The sequence below is a fragment of the Tupaia chinensis genome, unplaced genomic scaffold (genome assembly GCF_000334495.1).
Source record: "Tupaia chinensis unplaced genomic scaffold, TupChi_1.0 Scaffold000493_1, whole genome shotgun sequence".
In the NCBI taxonomy this organism is placed as follows: domain Eukaryota; kingdom Metazoa; phylum Chordata; class Mammalia; order Scandentia; family Tupaiidae; genus Tupaia; species Tupaia belangeri.
This window is the reverse complement of record NW_006160005.1, coordinates 2,099,237-2,120,296: the sequence shown is the minus strand read 5'-3', so window position 1 is coordinate 2,120,296 and position 21,060 is coordinate 2,099,237. Positions and strand designations below refer to the sequence as shown.

The 21,060-nt window shown below is 50.2% G+C and overlaps 1 protein-coding gene across 7 annotated transcripts in view; it reads left to right on the top strand.

Annotated features, from left to right (window-relative positions):
- Positions 1-21,060, top strand: part of GAS7 (growth arrest specific 7) — a 317,655-nt gene that overhangs the window by 246,416 nt on the left and 50,179 nt on the right. For 5 of the 7 annotated variants that reach the window (XM_006156410.2, XM_006156411.2, XM_006156412.2 and 2 more), the window contains exon 4: positions 10,532-10,617. The exons of the other annotated variants lie outside the window; for them this stretch is intronic. In XM_006156410.2, the coding sequence (XP_006156472.1) occupies positions 10,532-10,617 (86 nt within the window). The remainder of the gene's footprint in view (positions 1-10,531; positions 10,618-21,060) is intronic. 7 annotated transcript variants of the gene reach the window in all.

Below are 21,060 nucleotides of genomic sequence, written 5' to 3'. Positions count from 1 at the left end.
GAAGAAATGAACTCAGTGAGGACACAGGGTTATTTTAAATCTGGACTATCCCATCTGCAGGTGGCCGGGGTTGTCGACTCAGGGCCCCCGATCGCAGTCCCTCTTGTTCTGCGTATGCACCTGCAAAAGCCACAGCGATAGATTTCAAACCTTTTCACTCAAAAAATGTGCCAGCTGCTTGCTGTTCTTGATTCTGGAGCTGTAGCCATGGCCAGGACAGACGGTGCGTCCTGCCCCCCAGAGTCAGCGTTTCGGTGGGGAGCCAGCCAGACAGGCTGCCCTGAAGGAAGCCAGACACTCCGAGCACGTGCTCTCGCAAGGAAGGAAAGGAAGGCATTGTGCCAGGAGAGCGACTGGGCCGTCAGGAAGGCCAAAGGTCAGGGTTTAACAATGAGGGCCAGCCCGTGGTGTGGTGGTGAAGGCTGCTGGACCCCACGTGCCTGGCTGCTGCTCAAGTCCTGGACCCGGCACCTTGCAAAACACACTGGACGTGCGTGTGTGTACCCAAAGTCCCAAGAGGAGGCAGAGGTGGAGAAGGGATTGCAGTGTGACCATCATCCACAGAGGGTGCTTTCTGGTGTCACCCCTCCTGACTCCCCACACCTCCCCTGTGCCTGCATCATCTCTCTCTGGCAAATGCTCCTACCCTCTGGCAACGTAAGCAATGATGATAATGAGAAAGTGGACGTGGAGGAAGGGGTTCTGGGCCTGGGAACAGCTAGTGCAAAGGCCCTCAGCAGGAATAGTCTCGGCACATTTGAGAACAGAGTGGGTCTGGATGGTGGGGCACGTTGCAGAGTGGCATGAGGGAGCGGAGTTGCCAGGGCAGAGCCAGAGGAGGGTGTTGGGGTTTCATTGTGAGGGCGATGGGTGGGAGCCGGCACCCAGGGAATGCAGTGTGGGTGTGCTGTCTTCATAAGAAGCCGCCTGTGTTGGGACAGCTCTGAGCAGTGAAGGGGTGGGGGGGGCACTCAGAGCGGTGTGGCAAAGCCAACCACATGCGTTGACCACAAACATCCCCTGTGGTCGCTCCTGAAGAAGAACATGGAAAAACAGGACAGGGAGACTGTTCGATAGAAACCGCAAATCAGCCCAGACAGCCATGCCCAGGCAACGTCTTGTGCATGCCCCGGAGGGCAGAGAAAGCCCAGGGTCAGGCTTCACTGTGTTGTCACTTCGGGAGCCTCCGGAGAGCGCTTGGAGGACCCAGGACAGGGCTGGTTCCCTCTTAGCGCAGGTTTGCTGGAAGCGGACAGGCACAGCCAGCCAGGTTCCCAGCCGAGGAGAGAGATCTGGAAGCAGTCCAGGAACCCCCGCTAATTAGGTTCCCCTCTTTGAACGTTGCAGCTACTTCATGTCAGCACCCTGCCAGGGACTTTCCTCTGCCGCGCGCGGGCTTTCCTATCGCCAGAGTTATGGGGCCGTGTTTATTCAGTAGCTTTCCTAGAGGTGTTTAATGCCAGGCGTTCCGGGTGAGGACGGTGCAGGCAAGAAGCGGAGTTGAAACCCCAACAGAATACCTAAGACGCTATTCAGCTATTCAGTAACTACCGCCAATATCGAGAATCCTCTTTGGGCTGGTTTCACATGCAGCGTGGAAGTAGTGGTTTAGAGAGAGAGAAGTAGCGGCAGGCGAAGGGGATGGAACGGTGAGTGGAAATGCGGCTCAGCAGCCGCGGGTCGGAGTCACTGAGTAGAATGAAGACAGTGTTGGAACCAGGCAGTGGCACGGCGGTCAAACGTGACTCTCTGTGCGGCCGACCCATGTGGCAACATTCCAGGTTCACATCTGGAGACCTTCCTGAGTGCCCGTGATCTGGGGCTGCTTGCGGCTGGGTGGGTCGTAATAGCGAGACGCTGTTGGGAGGCTCTGCCTCTCTCCCTCTCCCTCTCTGGCAAGCACACCCTACCTAGCAATTTACAAAAAAAAAAGAAGAAGAAAGAAAGGATAACCTTGAACTAGCAGGAGGCTAGGTGGTGGTACAGTGGACAATGCAGCATTCTGCAAGGCTGACCCATGACGGAAGGTTCCGGGTTCGCACACAGAGACCTCACTGAGTACACTAGGCATGTGCGAGGCCATGACATGAGGCCAGCTGAGGCTGAGGGTGGACTGCAGCATCAGGACCCTGTGAAAAGGGTCCAAAGGGTCCAAAGGGTCTCTTTGCCATTCAAGGGTGAAAGAAAAAAAACCTTAAAAAATAGGGCCAACAGCAACATGGTGGTTAAGGCATGAAATCCCACATGTCTGACTTGCAGTTCAAGTCCCAGACCTGGTGGCTTGAAAAACATACCGTGTGTGTGTGTGTGTGTGTGTGTGTGTGTGTGTGTTCCCAGAATCCCAAGAGGAGAATGGAAGAGAAACGATTGTGGAAATCTCCCAGAGAGTGATTTCTCATTTTCTCTGTATTGCTCCGTGGTGAGCGCACAGGCCTTATGGCCCCAAAACAGAAGAAGATAAAGAAAAAAAGAAATGAAATAAAATAAAAATAAAGAATGAGATAAGGGTAGAGCAGGTGTTGTCCAGTGGAACTTTCCGCATCTGCGTTGGCCATATGGTAGCCTCACGTGGCTGTGGTTTACTTGAAATGTGGCCGGTGTGCCTGAGGGACTGAATTTCCCATTCAATTTAACTTTGGAAAATCTCGGGATAACTTCAAACAGCTGAATTTCCCATTCAATTTAACCTAATAACTTTGGAAAATCTCGGGATAACTTCAAACTTACAGAAAAGTCATAAAGACGACACAGAGTTGCTGTAGACCCTTTGCTCAGTGTCCCTGCTAACGTCTTGCATAACCGAGATGCGTTTGTCAAAACTACAGTTTGCGTCGTACATTGCTGTGTGCTCAACGTCCTGTCTTATTTGGGTTTCACAAGTTTTCCCATGAATGGTCTTTTCCTGCTCTAGGATTCAATCCTGGAAACCACATTGCACTTAGGTTTTGTTTAAATTCGATGTGTTTGAATTTAATTAGCCGCCTGTGGTTCGTGGCTCCTGCATCTGACTGTGCAGCTGTGAGAGGGAGTTCCTTTCTGAGCCTCTGGGCCTGGGATTTGCACTCATTAGAGAGAGACAGAGAGAGAAGAGAAAGACGGAAAATGAGAAAACACCCCCCTGAGGGGATGACCACACAGCCATCCCTTCTCCTCCATTCTCCTCTCGGGATTTTGGATTCGAGGCACCCATGCACACGCTCCCAGCATGCTTTTCAAGCCGTGGGATTCAGGACTAGAACTGTACAGTCAGCCGAATGGGATCCAGCTGCTTTAACCACCAAACCACCGGCTGGCCCATCTTGTGATTTTTTTTTTCCTCCCAGAGAACAGGAACCTGGACACTGAGGCTTAGATGACAGAACCTTTCAAATCAGCAGTTGGGACTGAGAAGTGAATCAGAGCTACTAGGGTGGGGGTGACGTCCAGGCCTCAGCTGTTGAAAAACTCTCTGTGGCTTGGACTCTCGTCGTAACTCTTCTCGTTTTTACAGAGAGAGAGAGATGGTGAGAGGTGTTTTTGGGTAGTCTCGTCATCGCACGAGCCTCCTTCCCAGGGACTGCAGGTACATGCCAGCCTACCTGGCCCCTTTACCAAACCCAGACTTCCCACGTGGCCTCAGCCACCTCACCGCGGCTGCCTCCTGCTTGTGCCACTATAGCTGCGCCTATCTTTGCCTTTGAGCTCAGTGAAGTTACTAGAGAGAGCCTTTTGTTCCCTTTTGTAATCTTAAAAAATAGCTGAATTGGGCACTTCACATTCTTTCTTATAGCCCCAAACTGAATGATGCACCGTTATGGCGATGCGTGATCCTCGGCCAGTTTTACCTCCCACCCCTCGGAGGATGGAGGCCCCTGAAGCACCCACTTCTGGCTTCATTTATCCTGTGACTGCCCCTGGGCGAGCTGGGAGCCCAGAGGCCGGGAAATGTCAATTAGGAATGCTTGTGGGGAGGCCTGCCAGGACCTCGTGGGCCGTCACTGCCCAGATCTCCATGATAAGTTTTCTGAATGTGCCTGGGAGTGTGAGAGTGAAATGCAGCTCGACAGGGTGTCAGAGGAGAGCTGCTGTGTGGGGAGAAATGGTTGAATGGAAAATTATTTTTTCTTTCCCAGTAATTGTTTTGACATGAGCAGTAATTAGCCAACAGCTGACAGACCGGAACCGAAGTGAGAACAAGGGATTGGATTAGGGGTGAGTGCCTGCGCATTAGATGGTTCCTGGCTTCTGTTCGCCCGGCAGGCTGGGAGTCTGGGGGGAGCTGGCGGCCAAAGGGAGAGACCAACTACGAGGTGTGCACTTGGAGGTGGTGGGGAGTGAGGGTGTAGGGGGGCAGGGGGGCAGCCCATGCCGTCATGAAGCTGGGGAGCAATCTTGGCTTACAGGGACCCAGGGTCATTGAAGGTAGTGACTGGGTACCTGCTCAGGTAAGAACTGGTGTATTTCATTTTTGTTGTCAAAAATGAGCTGTGGTTTGGTTTTGTGTTGTATTTTCAGATTTTAAGACCTGGGTATTGATGTTGACTTTGTAAAATATGAAAGGTCTTCCAAAAGTTTATGGACAATGTGTATTAGGAAAAAACTATACAAGGATTTCATTTCTTTTTTTGCACTAGAATAAACTTGTACTTTCATTCAGTTTCTTCACAAATTTGTTTTTAGCGTATTTATTTCTTCCATGAACAAGAGAGACAGAGATAGCACCCTCCATAGGGTCTTGACTCTGCAATCCACCCCCAGCCTCAGCCATCCCATCAGGCACACACACACTTGACCTATACAGGGAGGTCTCCGGACATGAACCCAGAACCTTCCCATGTGGGTCAGTCTCTCAGAGTATTGCATCGTACTGCTGTGCCACCATCCGGCCTCTTCATGAACTTTTTGAAGTGTCCTCATAGTCATGTTTCTGTTCTCAGGTTTAATTCGTACCTGGGTATTGCCTTCTTGAGAGTTTTAACAAATTTGCCCATAAAACCCTCTGGGTCCAGTGCCTTTGAAGGGGAGGTACTGTTTCAAAAAGTTTGACTCTTTTGGTGTTTCTAATGTCCTTTGAACCTATGCTGATAATGTGAGTGTTATGGAAGGTTTGGTGCATAGTAGCCTGCATTTTTAATATGCTCTTGCATTAAAAATAAATCTCTACTGTACTGTTGTGCTTTTGTTTTCTTTCTAGTTCCTTCTTCTAAGCATTTATGTTCTCTTTCACTCTCTTACCCTGGCTCCTCTGCTGCTTTTAATTGTGTTTCCTAACTTTCCCAGTCTTCCTAACACACACACACACACACACACACACACACACACACGGGACGAGCCCTGAAATTCTCATGTCCTCCTGTTTCCTAACTTCTCCATTCTGTTGCAACATTTATATTCTTCCTCTCATTTTCCTTTTTATTTTCTTTTTCATTTTTTTTAATTGCCAGAGGGCATGTGTACTGGTCAGAAAGAGAGAGAGAGAAAGACAGAGAGAAAAAGGGAGAGAGAAAGCTCTTTCCAGTGGGATGTGGTCACACTATAACCCTCTTCCATTTCTCCATCTTGTTTTTCTTTGGTTTCTTTTATTGGCCTGGTCATTTTTTTTTTTTTCCTAAAATCTCACATCAAATATTTAGTCCATTTATTTTTGTGTTTTTAGGCTTTGTAATGAAATAATAAAGGCTATGGATTTCCCTCCAAGTATAATCAGGCCTTATCTCATTTGTTTTGATATAGTCTTCCTTGTTATTTTCTAAATATTGTGTAATTACGGCCTTAAATTCCATTTGACCTGAGATTATTTAAGAAGGCCTTTTCTTAAATTTCCAAGTGTTTGGGAATTGGGTGGCTGGGGACTTTGTATATTTATTCTTTCATTATTAATATCTACTTTTATTGCTTTCTGGTCAAAGAATGTGGTCTAAATTATTTATGCCTTTTGCCATTTACTGACAGTTTATTTGTGGCTTAAATATGGCCTTTTAAAAATGTTCCATGGCTTCTTAGCAAAAGAGTTTATCTCGCTGGTAGCGTATAATGTTTAATACATCTTTTTCAATCAGCCTATTAAATGAATTATTTCGCTCTGTGTCTCTCCTTGCTTTTGTGTATTAATCAGTCCGAGACTGGAAGCAGTGTACTGAGTTTTTCTACTGTTAATCTTGAGATTTTCCAGCGTTTGTGTTTTATCCATTTTAGTACCTGAGACATAAAATTTGGGGGGAGAATCATGCCTTCCTCGTGGGGGCATACTTACTGTCATTCTAATGTCCCTGCGGGCAGAGCTGGGGCCGATCCCAGTCGATTTTCCTGAGTTCTCCCTGAGCTGCTGGACTCCTGGTCCTCCCTCGTAAGCTGTCTTTTCTTTCGCCTAGTTAGTATCAGCATTTGGCCAGTCGCTAGCCTGCGGGCCATGGTGTGACCTGGCCTGTAGCTGGCCATGTAGGGTTCATTCGCTGTTTCTTCTTGCTTCCCGGAGCCACGACACCAAAGACCAGCTCACCTCCAGTTCTGTCTTCTGGGCGTGTGCGCCCATGCTCTCCCGGTGTATGGACAGACCCACGGCATGCTGCTTGCCATCCTCTGCTTGCTCCCTGGATTTTCACCACCAGTGGTGGAGAACTGGCATTCCCTAACATGGGAATAATTCCATGTGGAGAGCGACCTCCATTACTGTCACCCATTACTTGCCCCCAGCCCTGGCCAGTCTGAATGAGTAGGTGTGAGTGACACTCAGTCATTTCCCCTTTGCTTCCTGCCATACTGCAGACCTTTCTCGAGAATCATAAAGGTGGGCTGGCCCCAAGGGATGGTTAATGGAGCCGGATCACACGTGGGCAACCACCCTGTTCAAGTCCGGGCCCTCATGGCTTGGCAAACATGCCGGGCGCATGTGTGTGTGTGCCCAAAATCCAGACAGGGCTGAGAAATGGAGGAGAGAGATTGCAGCGTGACCGCTCCCTTTGTGGAGAGGGTGCTTTTCTTTCTCTCCCTCCTCTCTCTGTCTCTCTGGTGAGTGCACACACAATCTAGCAAATTAAAAAGAGAAGAATTGTGATGAGGACATCAGTTTGTACTCTTCCTCTTGTCTGACCTGGACTGCATCCATGTGTTGGCAATTCCTCCAAGCCTGGGGCACAAGACTAGCTTTCTTTGTTTTTTTTTAGAGGTTTTTGCTATAGGGCATGTGCGCTCACCAGACAGAGAGAGACAGAGAGACAGAAAGCAAGAAATCACCCCCCGGAGGTGATGGCCACACAATTTCTTCTTCTCCATTCTCCTTTTGGGATTTTGAGCATACACACACACACACATACATGCCCAGCATGAGTTTTAAGCCGCCGGGTCTGGGACTCAAACCAAAGTCAACTATGTGGGAGTCCAGCGACATAACCATTACGCCATCTGCTGGCCCCAAGAATAGCAGGCTTTCTGATCTCCGAGGTCATGGATGCTTGGCGTTCGTGGGAACTAAGGTCAGGAACAGAACAACGACCTTCTCCTCCATTCCTCCCTTTTTTAATGAATACTTGATACATTGCAGATCACTCCTACGATGATTGCCTTGTGGCAGTATCTTAACAAAGGAGGCTTGGGGAGTAGGACTATCCCCAGTTATAGGTCTGACAACCAAGGCCCGCTGAAGGGAACCCACCCCCTCAGCTCTGCTCCCTCGGCCAGGTGTCATTTACCTGAGAAGTACATTGTTAGGCAATGTCATTGCGTGAATATCAGAGTACACTTGGGCGAATCTAGATGGGGTCGCCTACCACACACCGAGGCTATGCAGTGTAACCTGTCGCTCCTATGGGACCACTGTCGTATCTGTGGCTTGTGGGTGGCCAGCCATTCTGTGGAATGGGTCCGTATATCTGTGTGAGGCAGCACCACCTCTGGGAATTGAGACTTGGTGGGTCCATGTGTGTGGGTAAGCGTGTGCAGCAGTGCTGGGGGCTCGAAACCAGCCATGGCGGGGAGAACTTATGCCACAGAAACTGACACTACGAATCATGTAGGGGTTCATGCATCCCCTGCCTCCTGCAGAGTAGGTTTTCTGCATACCCTGGGGGCATTAGACCATGTCCCCAGGAGACATACAGGTATACAGGGTAGAATGTTACAACTCTATTTTTATTTATTTATTTTATTTTATTATTATTATTTTTTGGAACAGCTTTTCCTATAGGGCACATGTGCTCACCAGAAAGAGAGAGAGACAGACAGAGAGACAGAAAACGAGAAATCAACCCCCTGCCCCCCCAGAGGGGATGGCCACGCCGCAATCCCTTCTCCTCCATTCTCCTTTCGGGATCTTGAGCACGCATGCACACGCATCCGGCGTGAGTTTAAGCCACCGGGTCTGGGACTCAAACCATGATCGACTACATGGGAGTCCAGTGACATACCCATTACGACATCTGCTGGTCCCAGCCCTATTTTTATTTTTAAACATTAATTTATTTTTTAAAATTTATTTGTTTCTTGCATAAAAGGGAAAGACAGAGAAAGTGAGAGAGAGACAGACAGACAACACCCCAAATGCCAGGCCCCACCCCCAGCCTCAGTCAGCCTGGACCCACTGGCAAGTGGGTCTGAAATGCTCAGAGAGGTCTCCAGATGTGAACCTGGAACCTTCCCATATAAGTCAGTCCCCCGGAGCATCAGGTTACTGCTGTGCCAACTGCTTAGCCCAGATTTTATTTTTTTCTTTTTTTGATTTTTGCCAGAAAGCATGTGCACTTACCAGAGAGAATGAGACAGAGAGCGGGTCTCTGCTCTTGTCTCTCTTGGAGACAAGAACCCCCAATCCTTCTCCTCCATTTGTCCAGCCTTTCAGGATCCAGGCCTGTGTGTACACGCCCAGTATGTTTTTCGAGCTGTTAGGTCTAGGACTCGAACCGTGCAGTCAGTCATGTGGGATCTGGCTCCCTCAACCACTAGGCTGTGGAGCTGTGCTCCCCGCCTTTTTTAGTTTCAGGAAATCTGAGCCTCAAGAATGATGTGTGCGTGACCACCTGGCTATAAATTAGCAGAGCCAAATCTCATAGCAACCAATGAACCCAACCCTCCTTCCACACCCCCACATGACATGGTCCTGAGGGTGAGGGTGGGGCAGTTCCTCGGGGGGGGGGATAGTGAGAGAGAGGGGAGGGCCCCTACAGGTATACAGGGTAGAATGTTACAACTCTATTTTTATTTATTTATTTTATTTTATTATTATTATTTTTTGGAACAGCTTTTCCTATAGGGCACATGTGCTCACCAGAAAGAGAGAGAGACAGACAGAGAGACAGAAAACGAGAAATCAACCCCCTGTCCCCCCAGAGGGGATGGCCACGCCGCAATCCCTTCTCCTCCATTCTCCTTTCGGGATCTTGAGCACGCATGCACACGCATCCGGCGTGAGTTTAAGCCACCGGGTCTGGGACTCAAACCATGGTCGACTACATGGGAGTCCAGTGACATACCCATTACGACATCTGCTGGTCCCAGCCCTATTTTTATTTTTAAACATTAATTTATTTTTTAAAATTTATTTGTTTCTTGCATAAAAGGGAAAGACAGAGAAAGTGAGAGAGAGACAGACAGACAACACCCCAAATGCCAGGCCCCACCCCCAGCCTCAGTCAGCCTGGACCCACTGGCAAGTGGGTCTGAAATGCTCAGAGAGGTCTCCAGATGTGAACCTGGAACCTTCCCATATAAGTCAGTCCCCCGGAGCATCAGGTTACTGCTGTGCCAACTGCTTAGCCCAGATTTTATTTTTTTCTTTTTTTGATTTTTGCCAGAAAGCATGTGCACTTACCAGAGAGAATGAGACAGAGAGCGGGTCTCTGCTCTTGTCTCTCTTGGAGACAAGAACCCCCAATCCTTCTCCTCCATTTGTCCAGCCTTTCAGGATCCAGGCCTGTGTGTACACGCCCAGTATGTTTTTCGAGCTGTTAGGTCTAGGACTTGAACCGTGCAGTCAGTCATGTGGGATCTGGCTCCCTCAACCACTAGGCTGTGGAGCTGTGCTCCCCGCCTTTTTTAGTTTCAGGAAATCTGAGCCTCAAGAATGATGTGTGCGTGACCACCTGGCTATAAATTAGCAGAGCCAAATCTCATAGCAACCAATGAACCCAACCCTCCTTCCACACCCCCACATGACATGGTCCTGAGGGTGAGGGTGGGGCAGTTCCGCGGGGGGGGGGCATAGTGAGAGTGTGGGGAGGTCCCCTGACTCCGGAGAGCGGGGACCCTGGTGCAGCGCTGCACCTGCAGCGATGGCAGCGGGAGGACGACGCCCTGGCCTCCGGTCTAGCTCCTTCCTTCTGCTCTTGGGTTCCAGGGAAAGCTCAGTGCCCCTGAGAGGTCAGGAGTTTGTGTGCTGGGATCAGAGAGCTGCTTCCGGCTAATTTCCAGCTCTGCAGACTGATGAGACCCAGAGGGACGGTCCCAGTCATGCCAGGCCTCTGCGAACCAGGGCAGGCGGTGGGAGAAGGTGCAGTGGCTGCAGGTTAGGGCGCCCTCGTGTGGCCCACACCGCGTCTGAGCCCTGTCTCTGTCCCTGCAGTGAATGGATACCACGCATCAGGGACCCCAGCGCACCCTCCAGAGACTGTCCACATGAGTCTCCGAAAACCCACCGGTGATTCCCAGGTAAGGGGCCTCGTTAAGGGAGGCAGGGGTGGCTGCTTATGCAGGCTCAGGAGAGCTGCATTAAAGATGAGTATGGACGTCATGGAGTCCAGGTAGCTACAGAGCAGTCCTGCCCCCAGGTAGAGAATGGCTGCTGTGTCAGGCCATTCTGACCTTCCCTGAGGGGGAGAGGGTTGAATGGTCGTGGTGCTGTTTTTCTAGAGGTTGTAGCTGTTGGGTAGAGCGTTCCACTCTGCTGTCTGGATTTCTGAGATTGAAAACCTGGGTTTCCCCTCATCTGAACTACGGATGGGCGAAACCATTTTCCTTTTTCATACGCTTAACCTCCAGCCCCAGACTTTGCTCAGAGTGGGGTTTAGCCACTAAGCAAGCATGGAGACAGCTGTGGAGTGGAAAGAATTTTGCAGGGAATATGAGGGTACTTCAAAAGTTCATGGAAAAATGGGATTCAGGGTAAGTTGATGGTAATCCAAAACCATGTTGGAATCCATGCTTCGCTGTTTGAGATCCTCGTTCTTCGTGAACTTGTTGAAGAGCCCGTACGTGTGCTGAGTTCCCAGGGGGCATTCTCATTGGCCATCTGGGTGGGCACTTGCACAACTGTGTGAAGTAGGCGTTGGTGGCATTCCGTGCTGTGTGAGGTTGCAGAGTCCTCCCAGTGATGTGAGCTGTGCTGGGTCTCGTGACTACTAGTGGTCAGCCTGATGCTTGGTGGTAGGCCCCATGGTTCTGCCAACAGCATTAGACTGTGTCTAAGAAACCGAGGACTGACCGGCCTCATCCACTCTCTCCACAAATGATCAAGCGTTCCTTAACAAAGCCTCCAACCACCACCTCTTTTCAGGAATTGTTAGGTCATCGAGAAGGTCATGCATCCTTTTCTATGTTTCTATACAAAAAATGCGTCACAATTTTCCTGACGACCCAATAAAATGGCAGACCCCAGGGATGAGAGTGACGATGACAACCGTGATAGTTGGTGACGATCGCGGTGAGGCTATTGCTAACGATAGCTGCTCATGCCGTGGCGTCTGTGTACAGTCACGGGAAGGAAGATCTGGTGATCTGGTGCCATAATCTGGCCGAAGCGTGACCCTCAGCTTTCACACAGGCAGGAGTGTTAACTTTTGGAAACGTTATTGAACTGAATGTCTTAGGAGGCTGAGGACTGGGCTCAGATTCACTTCAGTTAATTCTGGGAAAGAATTCAGGCGTCCATGTAGGTCATGACTTCTAGCGTTAGAATTTGTTTTGTCTTTATTCATGTGTGGACAAGAGAGAGACAGAGACAGAGAGAAAGGGAGGAGCAGCCTGCACAGGGACCGGTCTTCCATCAGCTCTGGGACACAGGCCGACCAGGCAAGAGTTCAGACCACAGTCCCCACGTGGAATCCAGCCTCTCTCCGGCAGCACAATACCGCCCCAGCACAGAGCTGGCCTGGTGAAGACCTCTTTAATGTTGAGAACCTGAGTCACCTGCCCTCTTGGGAAAATACAGATTGTGGTCCAGGAGGTCTGGGATGGGGCCTGAGGTTCTGTGCTTGCAGCTAGTCCCCAGGTGGCTCAGATGCTGCAGGGCTGGGGACACGCCTGAGCAGCGGGGATCAGTAGTACCCAGCTGGTGACTGTCCCCTTCACACCCTCGCTCACATCACCCATCTCAAACCAACCTTGGCTTTGTCTGCTCCTGCCGGGCCCCCATGTGGCCTTCCTGACACAGCTTCTTTCAGTCTGTTCGAATGTGAAACCTGTCACCTGATATTTTGTTGTTGAGGTTTTTGTTATAGGACAGGTGCACTCACCAAAGAGAGAGGGACAGAGCTAGAAAGTGAGAAGTCCCCCCCCCCAGGGGGAATGGCCACACCACAGTCCCTTCTCCTCCATTCTTCTCCCAGGATCTTGAGCACACATGCACACGTACCTGGTGTGATTGTCAAGCCACCGGGTCTGGGACTCCAACGGCATTGCCCATGTGAGAGTCCAGCAACGGAACCACTACACCATCTCCTAGCCCCTTTGGCACCCGATTCGAGAGTATTTCTGAAGGCATCGGCCTCCGTTCTGATGTGGTTTAACGACAGAACAGAAGGACCAGTCTGCCCTGGATGTCGTCAGAAAGGATACTGGAAGCAGCTCCCCAGCCCCCAAGGCATTCTCCTTTGTCTATAGAACCTGATGTCCCCCACCCCTCTAGAAATACTCCGAAGTTGTTATTCAGCACTTCTGAAGTGTGCACTGCTAGAACTGACATCTCAGAAGCCGATATCCCACTGCCCCTCATGCACCTTGGATGGCAGGAATTCCTCTCCCAGCATCTGTTCTTGGAGTGCTGAGGGGTTCTGATTTGCGTGTAAGGCTGTTCAGTCAGGCGTTGTTTACAGCACAGTCTCGTGGGGCCAACCTACTGTCCAGCCACAGGGGTGGGTACAGTGGACTGTGGCACTGGACACTCAGCTGACCAGCGATACCTGCAGCAACTACAAAGCATTCTTCTGAAGAAAATGCCACCTAAGGTCGAGTTGGGGAGCAGAGCACGGACTGCACGCACGGTGTCGAGAGAGGGAGCTGTGTGACACGGGCGGCACGAGAAAGACGCCAGAGCGTGTGCGTGGTTCGGCCTGCATCGGCGCGGTTCTCAGCGCACATCTGGGGACACCTGGAGGCGTTTTACTCATTGCTCCTGGACAAGGGGTGCTAGCAGCATCCCATGGATGAGGCCCCGGGACAGCTCCCCACAATTACCCGGTTTGAAAAATATAAGATACGCTGAGGTTGAGATCTAAGATCATGAGGAATTTTCATTTTTCTTACATTTTTCACTGTCTTGCAAATTTCCAGAATTTTCCTTTTATAGAAGACGGACACAACTTTTATTTTAAAAGATAGGAAAGTGATAGGCTGGCTCCGTGGTACGGCAGGAGGGTGCTGCTCATGAGAAGCTGAATCCCATGTGGCAACTGCAGTTGGAATCCCTGACCTGGCCACACCCCAGGCACGTGCACAAGGGCCCAGCATCTAGTGGGCTGCAAGATGGGAAAAAGGGGGGATCAGGCCTGACCAGGCCCTATGGAAGGTGCCCCTTCCTCCTCTCTCACTCACTTTCTCTTTGTCTTAGGCATGTGCATGAGCTGTATTATAAATGAAGAAAACAATAATAATAATAGTAGTAATCGATAATAAAGCTAAAAAGAGCTGCTGTTCTTGGGGATTTGGGAAAAGCCAGCCCTAAAGACCCAAGCTTCAGAAGTCATGGATTGCCCAAAGATTTGGATTTGAGTAATGTTCTTTTTTTAAAATGAATGATTTATTTATTCATTCACTTATTTTAGTTTGACCAGAGAGAGACACAGAGAAAGAGAGAGGGAAAGTGAGAAAGCAAGCCACCAGGTCTAGGATTCGAACCGTGGGCGGCCACGCCACCTGCTGGTCTCCCAAGTAACGTTCTTTTGGAATAACTTAGAGCAACAGAAAGAATGCAATATGTGGAGAGGGGAACAGGCACTCGTTCCCCATTTCCTGAGCTGTAAAGCAGAGTGCTTCTCTCCTGGTCTGTGAAAGGGTAGCCTTGGATCTATGTGGAGAGGGGAACAGGCATCCGTTCCCCATTTCCTGAGCTGTAAAGCAGAATGCTCCTCTCCTGGTCTGTGAAAGGGTAGCCTTGGATGTAAAAGCTACCCCTTTACAGTAACTGCTGGCTCCCCTTTTGATCCTAGCGTGTGAACCTGGTTATCCGAAAGTGCTGATGGCCGAACACGGCAGTAAGTTAAGAAGGGTGGCACTTACAGAGAGTACCCCCTTGTAGATAGGAGAGGTCTCCCAAAAGTTCATGGGAAATGTGTGTTATGAAAAGAGCTCTGCACGGATTTCAGAAATGTTTGCACCAGAATAAACTTGTGCTTTATTGCCATTTTCCATGAACTTTTCCGAAGTCTCTTGTCTGGAACTCTTCTACATGCAGAGTCCCTTGCTCACATCCCCCCAGGCTGTCAATTAGAACTCATAATTATACTTAATAATCACTGCAACGTGAATGAGTGAACGCAGGCTCATTCGAGATGCAGGGTGTGGGGCGGATCATGTGGCTTACTTGAGGTGACCACGGCAGCAGAACCCAGACTGAAAAACTCCAGCTCGAAACAGTCCCACTTGCCCGTCCTTGAGCAAACCAATCAGTCAGGAAGATTAAAATGTTGGGGGAGGGTAGGCGGAGGACATACCTAATTTTCCAGGGAAAATTTCCTCTGTGCTCTTCATGGGTGGGTCTGAAGGTGGGGTGCCCAGTCCCTCCTGGGAGACCTGGCTTGAATGGATGTGGGTGCTGATGATCTGGCGCCACCCAGTGGAGGGCCTCATGTCTGCAGCCTGGGGCCGGATTGATAGGACCTGCTGAGCAGGGGAGGGGGAAGAGGAATCCGAGGCGGAGAGTCCTGCTGGCTTTGATAGAAGCAAGTCCTCACCATCCCCTCCCTGCCCACCGTGCTGAGGCCCCTCTGTGATCCACCTTTCAATTGCTCTCTCGTCTCATGAGCTTCCCTAGGAAAACCATCTTTAGACACAACAGAGAGGACAGAGAATGGGGCTCAGGGCTTGAAAGCCTAAGGGACCCTTTGGAGAGTAGAGTGTAAGACGGAGCAAGGGGTGAGATGCTCCGTCCCTGTAGTCAGCACCCCCCCTTCATTCAGTGCATCACATGCCCACGGGGCAGCTATGCCTTTGTGAGGCACTGAGGAAGGTCGGTCCCTGTCTTGACGGAGGTTTGTGGCTGAGGTGGGAGAAAGGTGTTAGAGAAATGGCTGAATTCCAGCAGTGAGAAGGGCTGGAGGCCTCCTCTGGTGGTGCTGGTGGTCATGGCATGTCAGCAACAGAATCCTTCAGGGAAGATATTGAGGGCTGGAAGGATGCACAGGGGTTTGGCTTGACAAAGAGGTGGGGGAAGAAGAGCATGCCAGGTGGAAGGAATGGTGGGTGCCCAGCGATTGGAAGGAGGGTGGTGTTTTTGAAGAGCCCATCGGGGCCCACCACAGGGCACCAGCGTGCAGTGGCTGGAGCCACATGGGAGGCCCGGGTGCACTCCTGGTCCAACCTACACAGGCTGGGCAAGGCTGAGTGCAACTGCGGTTCCAGGCTCCTTGGGGGCTGGGGCAGGAAGACTGCAACACAGGGAGACCCTGTCAAAAGTACCCTGCCCTCCCCCCCATTAAAAAATAAAGGACAGACCAGCAGATGGCGTGGCAGTTACATCATTGGACTCCCATGTTGTTGACCACAGTTCAAATCTCGGACCCAGCGGCTTAAAACACACTGGGTGCATGTGTGCCCAAAATCCCAGGAAGAGAATGGAGGAGAAGGGATTGCAGTGTGCTCGTCCCCCCCAGGGGGTGATTTCTCTCTTTTTGTTTCTCTGTCTCTCTCTCTCTCTGGTGGAGTACATGTGCCCTGTAGCAAAAATCTCTCTAGAAAATTAAAAAAAAAAAAAAAAGAAGAAGAAGAAACAAAATAAATAAATAAAAGAACCACAGAGGCCGAGCGCTGCAGTGAGTTGCTAAGTGAGTGGGTGCAAGAGGGCAGAAGGTGAAGCTGGATGCTCCACGTGGGCCCATCATGCAGCGCTCGGGTCTTACCCTGGTACACTGGGGCACCATCGCAGGGTTTCAGACAGGGTCCCACCTGCAAGCAGGCAGGGCCCAGGGATTATTTTCATGGGGAGGAATCAGGCTGAGAAGCAATTTGGAGCTTGGGAGGGCTGTTAGGGCTTACCGAATTACCTGTGAATGACCACCACTGTCACCGAGCACGACCTGTGTGCCACCACTAGTCAGTGCTCAGTGTGACAGCAGAGCGGCCCAGCTGGGGTCAGGACACCAGGCTAAGGTGGGATTTTACAGATATTAATGAGGCTGGCTCCATAGCGTAGTGGTTAAGTGCTGTGCAGAGGAGGCCGGATCTCACATGGCTGACCAGGGTTTAAATCCCGGCCACAGTGGCAGCACGCCAGGCACACACGTGTGCCCACACACGTCCTCTGGCATTAAAAAGTTAATAATTAAAAAAGAAAGAAGTGGAGGTGAAGAACTCCCAGGAGTCATATGACCATTTGCAAAGAAAGAAACTTAACGGCATTTGTGAATTTTACAGCTTAGAAGTGATACATTTAACAGCCACAGTTACCATCATCAATCAACCTTGTTTCATTTAACTCCGGCCACCTCCTCCTCCCTCGTAAAGCAATTCCTATCAGGCTGTTTCAAATGCATATATTTCCAAATATATCTCTAAGGGAGAAGAGAGACGATATTATGATCATACTTGAAAAATCAGTAATTCCATAAAATCAGCTACCACAAGGGGTCTTCAGAAACCTCACGGAAAATGCGTATTACGAAAAACAGTGTGCATGCATTTCAAAACTTTTGTACCGCAAAAAACTTATATTTATAAATCCCATTTTGGGAGACCAGCAGATGGCATAGTGGTTATATTGCTGGACTCCCATGTAGTCGTCGCAGTTCTAATTCTGGACCTGGTGGCTTAAACTTCATGCCAGGTGTGTATGCGTGCGTGCCCAAGATCCTGAGAGAATGGAGAAGGGATTGGGGTGTGGGCATCCCCCCCAAGGAGTGATTTCTGGCTTTCTGTCTTTCTCTATAGCAAGTGCATGCACCCTAGAGCAAAAATCTCTCTAAAAAATAAAAATAAATAAAATAAATTCCATTTTTCCACTGAATTTTTTGAAGTTCCCTAATGTATATAACGCACATTCAAGTTCCCTACTTGTCCCTAGAAATAACTTTTTTTTTTTTTTGAGAGGTTTTTGCCACAGGGTGCGTGTGCTCGCCAGAAAGACAGAGAGACAGAGGGACAGAAAGTGAGAAATCACTCCCCGGGGCGGGGGATGGGCATGCCTCAATCCCTTCTCCTCCATTCCCCTCTCGGGATCTTGGGCATGCACGCACATGTGCCCGGCATGAGTTTAAGCTGCTGGGTCCAGGACTCAAACCATGATCGGCTACATGGGAGTCCAGTGACATAGCCATTACGCTAACCGTTGGTCCCGAAATGACTTTTATAGGTGGTTTTCTCCCCAGTCCAGGATCCACTCAAGGTTAACCCATGGCTCTGTTGGTTGCTGGGTCTCTAGTTCGCCTCTCTTTTTAAAAGAGTGTCATTGAAATCTAATCCACGTGGCAGATAACTCAGCCACTTACAATGTGCGGTTCATTGGCGTTTAGCATGTTCAGAGTCGCGCAACCATTATTTCATAATCAGTTCCAGAACATTATTATCACTCGTCTCCAAAAGGATTCCCCAAGCCTTAGGCAACCTCGGATCTACTTCCCGTCTCTCTGGATCTCCTTATTCTGGACATTTAAAATAAGTGGGATCGTGCTATACATGGTCCTTCAGCTGACGCCTTTCATGACATGATGTTTTCAGGTTCATCCGTGTTGTGACACGAACTGTTTTATTCATTCCTCTTTAGGGCTGAGTAATAGTCCATCAAGTGGGTAAACCATTTCATGTATGTAATCACTTTAACCTCTTTCCATCTAGATGCAATCTGGCACAGTGACTGGCTAACTCCCCATCTGTCTGCCTGTGCATGAAGAATTGAGGTCAATTGTCTTGTAAAATGACCTGCATTCTTGAGCTACTCGTTTGTTTATGCTAGATGCAGGTTAAGCAGTTTGGGTGTGAATGCTATGTAGGGTATGTTGAATCCTTCTCCTTGCATTTTATCAGATGGTTACCGGAGTGTAAATTATCTCACACTCGCAGGTTATCTAATGTCTGCTTCGATGTGCCGGCTGCCAGACTTCTCTGTAGGGGCACATTTTCCCCCTTCTAACTGGTCAGTAATCTGTGCGGCACTAGCGTGAGGCCGTGTAGCCTGTTCCTAACCATCTTCTCACTCGGCGAGCTTCTGTGCTGATCGTGGCCCGAATCCCTTTTGACACTGGAGTTTACAAATGGTAGCTTTTTGATTTCTCGTCTTTTCATTTAGGTTTATTTATTTATTTTCTCCATGAGAAAGAGAAAAGGAACCAGAGAGACAGCACGCCTACCAGGGGTGCCATGGCATGATCTTCCCCGGTCTCAGACAGGGCTATGCACACATGCCCATTGTGCCCAGGGCGGCCCTGGGAAGAGAACCCGGGTCTTTTCCATGTAGGTCCCCTTGCATTACCGCTGCACCACCTCCTGGCACCTCTTGGAACTTTTTATTAGTGTTCTTCTATAAAGAAATGCCCCCTTCCCCATTGGAATTACTCAGTTGTAGTCATTATTCATGCCCAAACTGTCGCCATGGGGGCTGCAGGAGCTCCTTCGGGCTGTCTCTCCTGTCCCTGTGTTATATCTTCGTCATTCTTTGAACCTTTCTCACCTGCCAGCACAGTGAGGTGGTCCAGGTCTAGCCCGCATGTGGAATCAGCTCCACAGAGCCTGGACTCCCTTTAGAAACAGATTCCTACCAGGACCAGCAGGTGGCGTAATGGTTATGCTGCTGGATTCCCACATAGTCGATCATGGTTCGAGTCCCGGACCTGGCAACTTAAAACTCACACCAGGTGCATGTGTGTGCATGCCCAAAATCCCAAGAGGAGAATGGAGAAGGGAATATGGTGTGGCCATCCCCCCCGGGGGATGATTTCTTGCTTTCTGTCTCTCCAGCAAGCTTAAACACCAATAGAAAAAAAATCTCTCTGTAAAAAAACAAAGGAGAGAAATAATTCCTACCTACTAGGTGCTGTTGCTGTGATAAGATGCCCTTCCTTGTGGGTCCTTCAGTGGAGGGCCATGAGGTGTGTGCATGCATGATACGTATGTACGTGATGCATGTGTGACGTGAAGTAGGCGTGGTACACACAGCTCATTAGCAGCACACCCAGAGCCTCAGGCTTCCGTAGCCCTCTGGTTAGCGCTGGCTAAAGTTACACAGTTCACAGGGCAGAGAGCAGAGAAGGGGTTTTCACTCACGCTTAGAAGACCCACCTCAAAACCATGACTACGTTCGTATCCTGGCCCAGTTACAGGGGGAGGTGTGACCTCCATGTCCAGCCCCTTTCCACAGCCTGTGACACAGCGGTCCCCAAACCAATGTTGTGGATGATGGAAATCTATTCCCAACACCCCTGCAGAGACAAAAGAAAACAAGATGCCCTCCTAAGTCTCAAAATATTATTAGAGAGGTGGTGGGATCAGAGGGAGGAGTTAAGTCGTCCATGCCTCTGTTATTTTTTCTTAACTTTATTTATTATTGTTATTTTCCAGTTTGATCAGAGAGAGACGGAGAAAGGGAAAGTGAGAAAGCCAGCCACCAGGACTTGAACGACGGTCAGCCATGTAGGAGTCCAGTGCCTTTAACCACCACGCCACTTGCTGGCCCCAATTTTTAGTTTATTCACTCATTTATTCCACAAGAAAGAGAAACGGAGAGGGAGAGGCAGGCACCCCCCAGCAGGGTCTTCACGCCACGACCCACCCCCATCTCAGCCAGCCCAGATTATGGGCATTTGCATACCCAGCACACTCAGGGCACTCCCAGGACACGCACCGAGGACCTTGCCCGGGTGGGTCTAGCCATGTGGGTCTAGCTGTGCCACTATGTGGCCCTCTCCTCCTATTCAATAGTCATGTGCCCCTGGACAAATTCGTTTCTGCAAGCCCCAGTTTCGTGACCTGTAACACAGAGTCAATGACACTTCCTTGCCCGCGTGGGTCTAGCCGTGTTACAGCTGTGCCCCTGGACAAATTCGTTTCTGCAAGCCCCAGTTTCGTGACCTGTAACACAGAGTCAATGACACTTAGCTTGCTGAGACTGTAAGGATCGCACGAGATTCAGCATGCCACACACCGAGCCACGGGGCGTGCTGGAATGGACAAGCAGTCCGCAGACTGGAGCTCTTGCCGAGCCTCCTCCCCTGGGTTGACCCCTCATCCTGTTCCCACCCCAGCAGCAGCAGCAGCAGCAGCGATATGTAGACTTGCAGGCTGTTGCCACGGCTGCTGGACACGGCTGCCTCCCCGGTGGGCTGCCGGGGCACAGAGATGTAGTGATGCGTGTGCAGGGCCGGGGGACTCCTATGACCAGCAAGATTCAAACCAAAGCCTGCCCTCCCCCCTTGCTGGAGTAGAGTTGCTGGGCCAGGGAGCGCATGAGTGAATACTGTCCCCTCCCCTCCCCGCAGTGACTGGCACCTGGGACTCCAGCCGTGCAGCCTCTGTCTGCCTTCTTCCTGGTAGTACCATTTTGGCAAGTGCTGTTGGACAGAACCGATGACTTGGGTGGGTTCAGGGCGGGTCAGCTGGATGCCCTGATGTGTGGAAGATGCCTACGGAAGCTATAGTGGGTCACACGATGACGTTGCCCCGGAGCCTGTTGGTGTCAGTGGGCGAGCTGCGGTAAGCAGAGAGGCTCCTGGAGAAAACGGAGTGAGGGCTTCA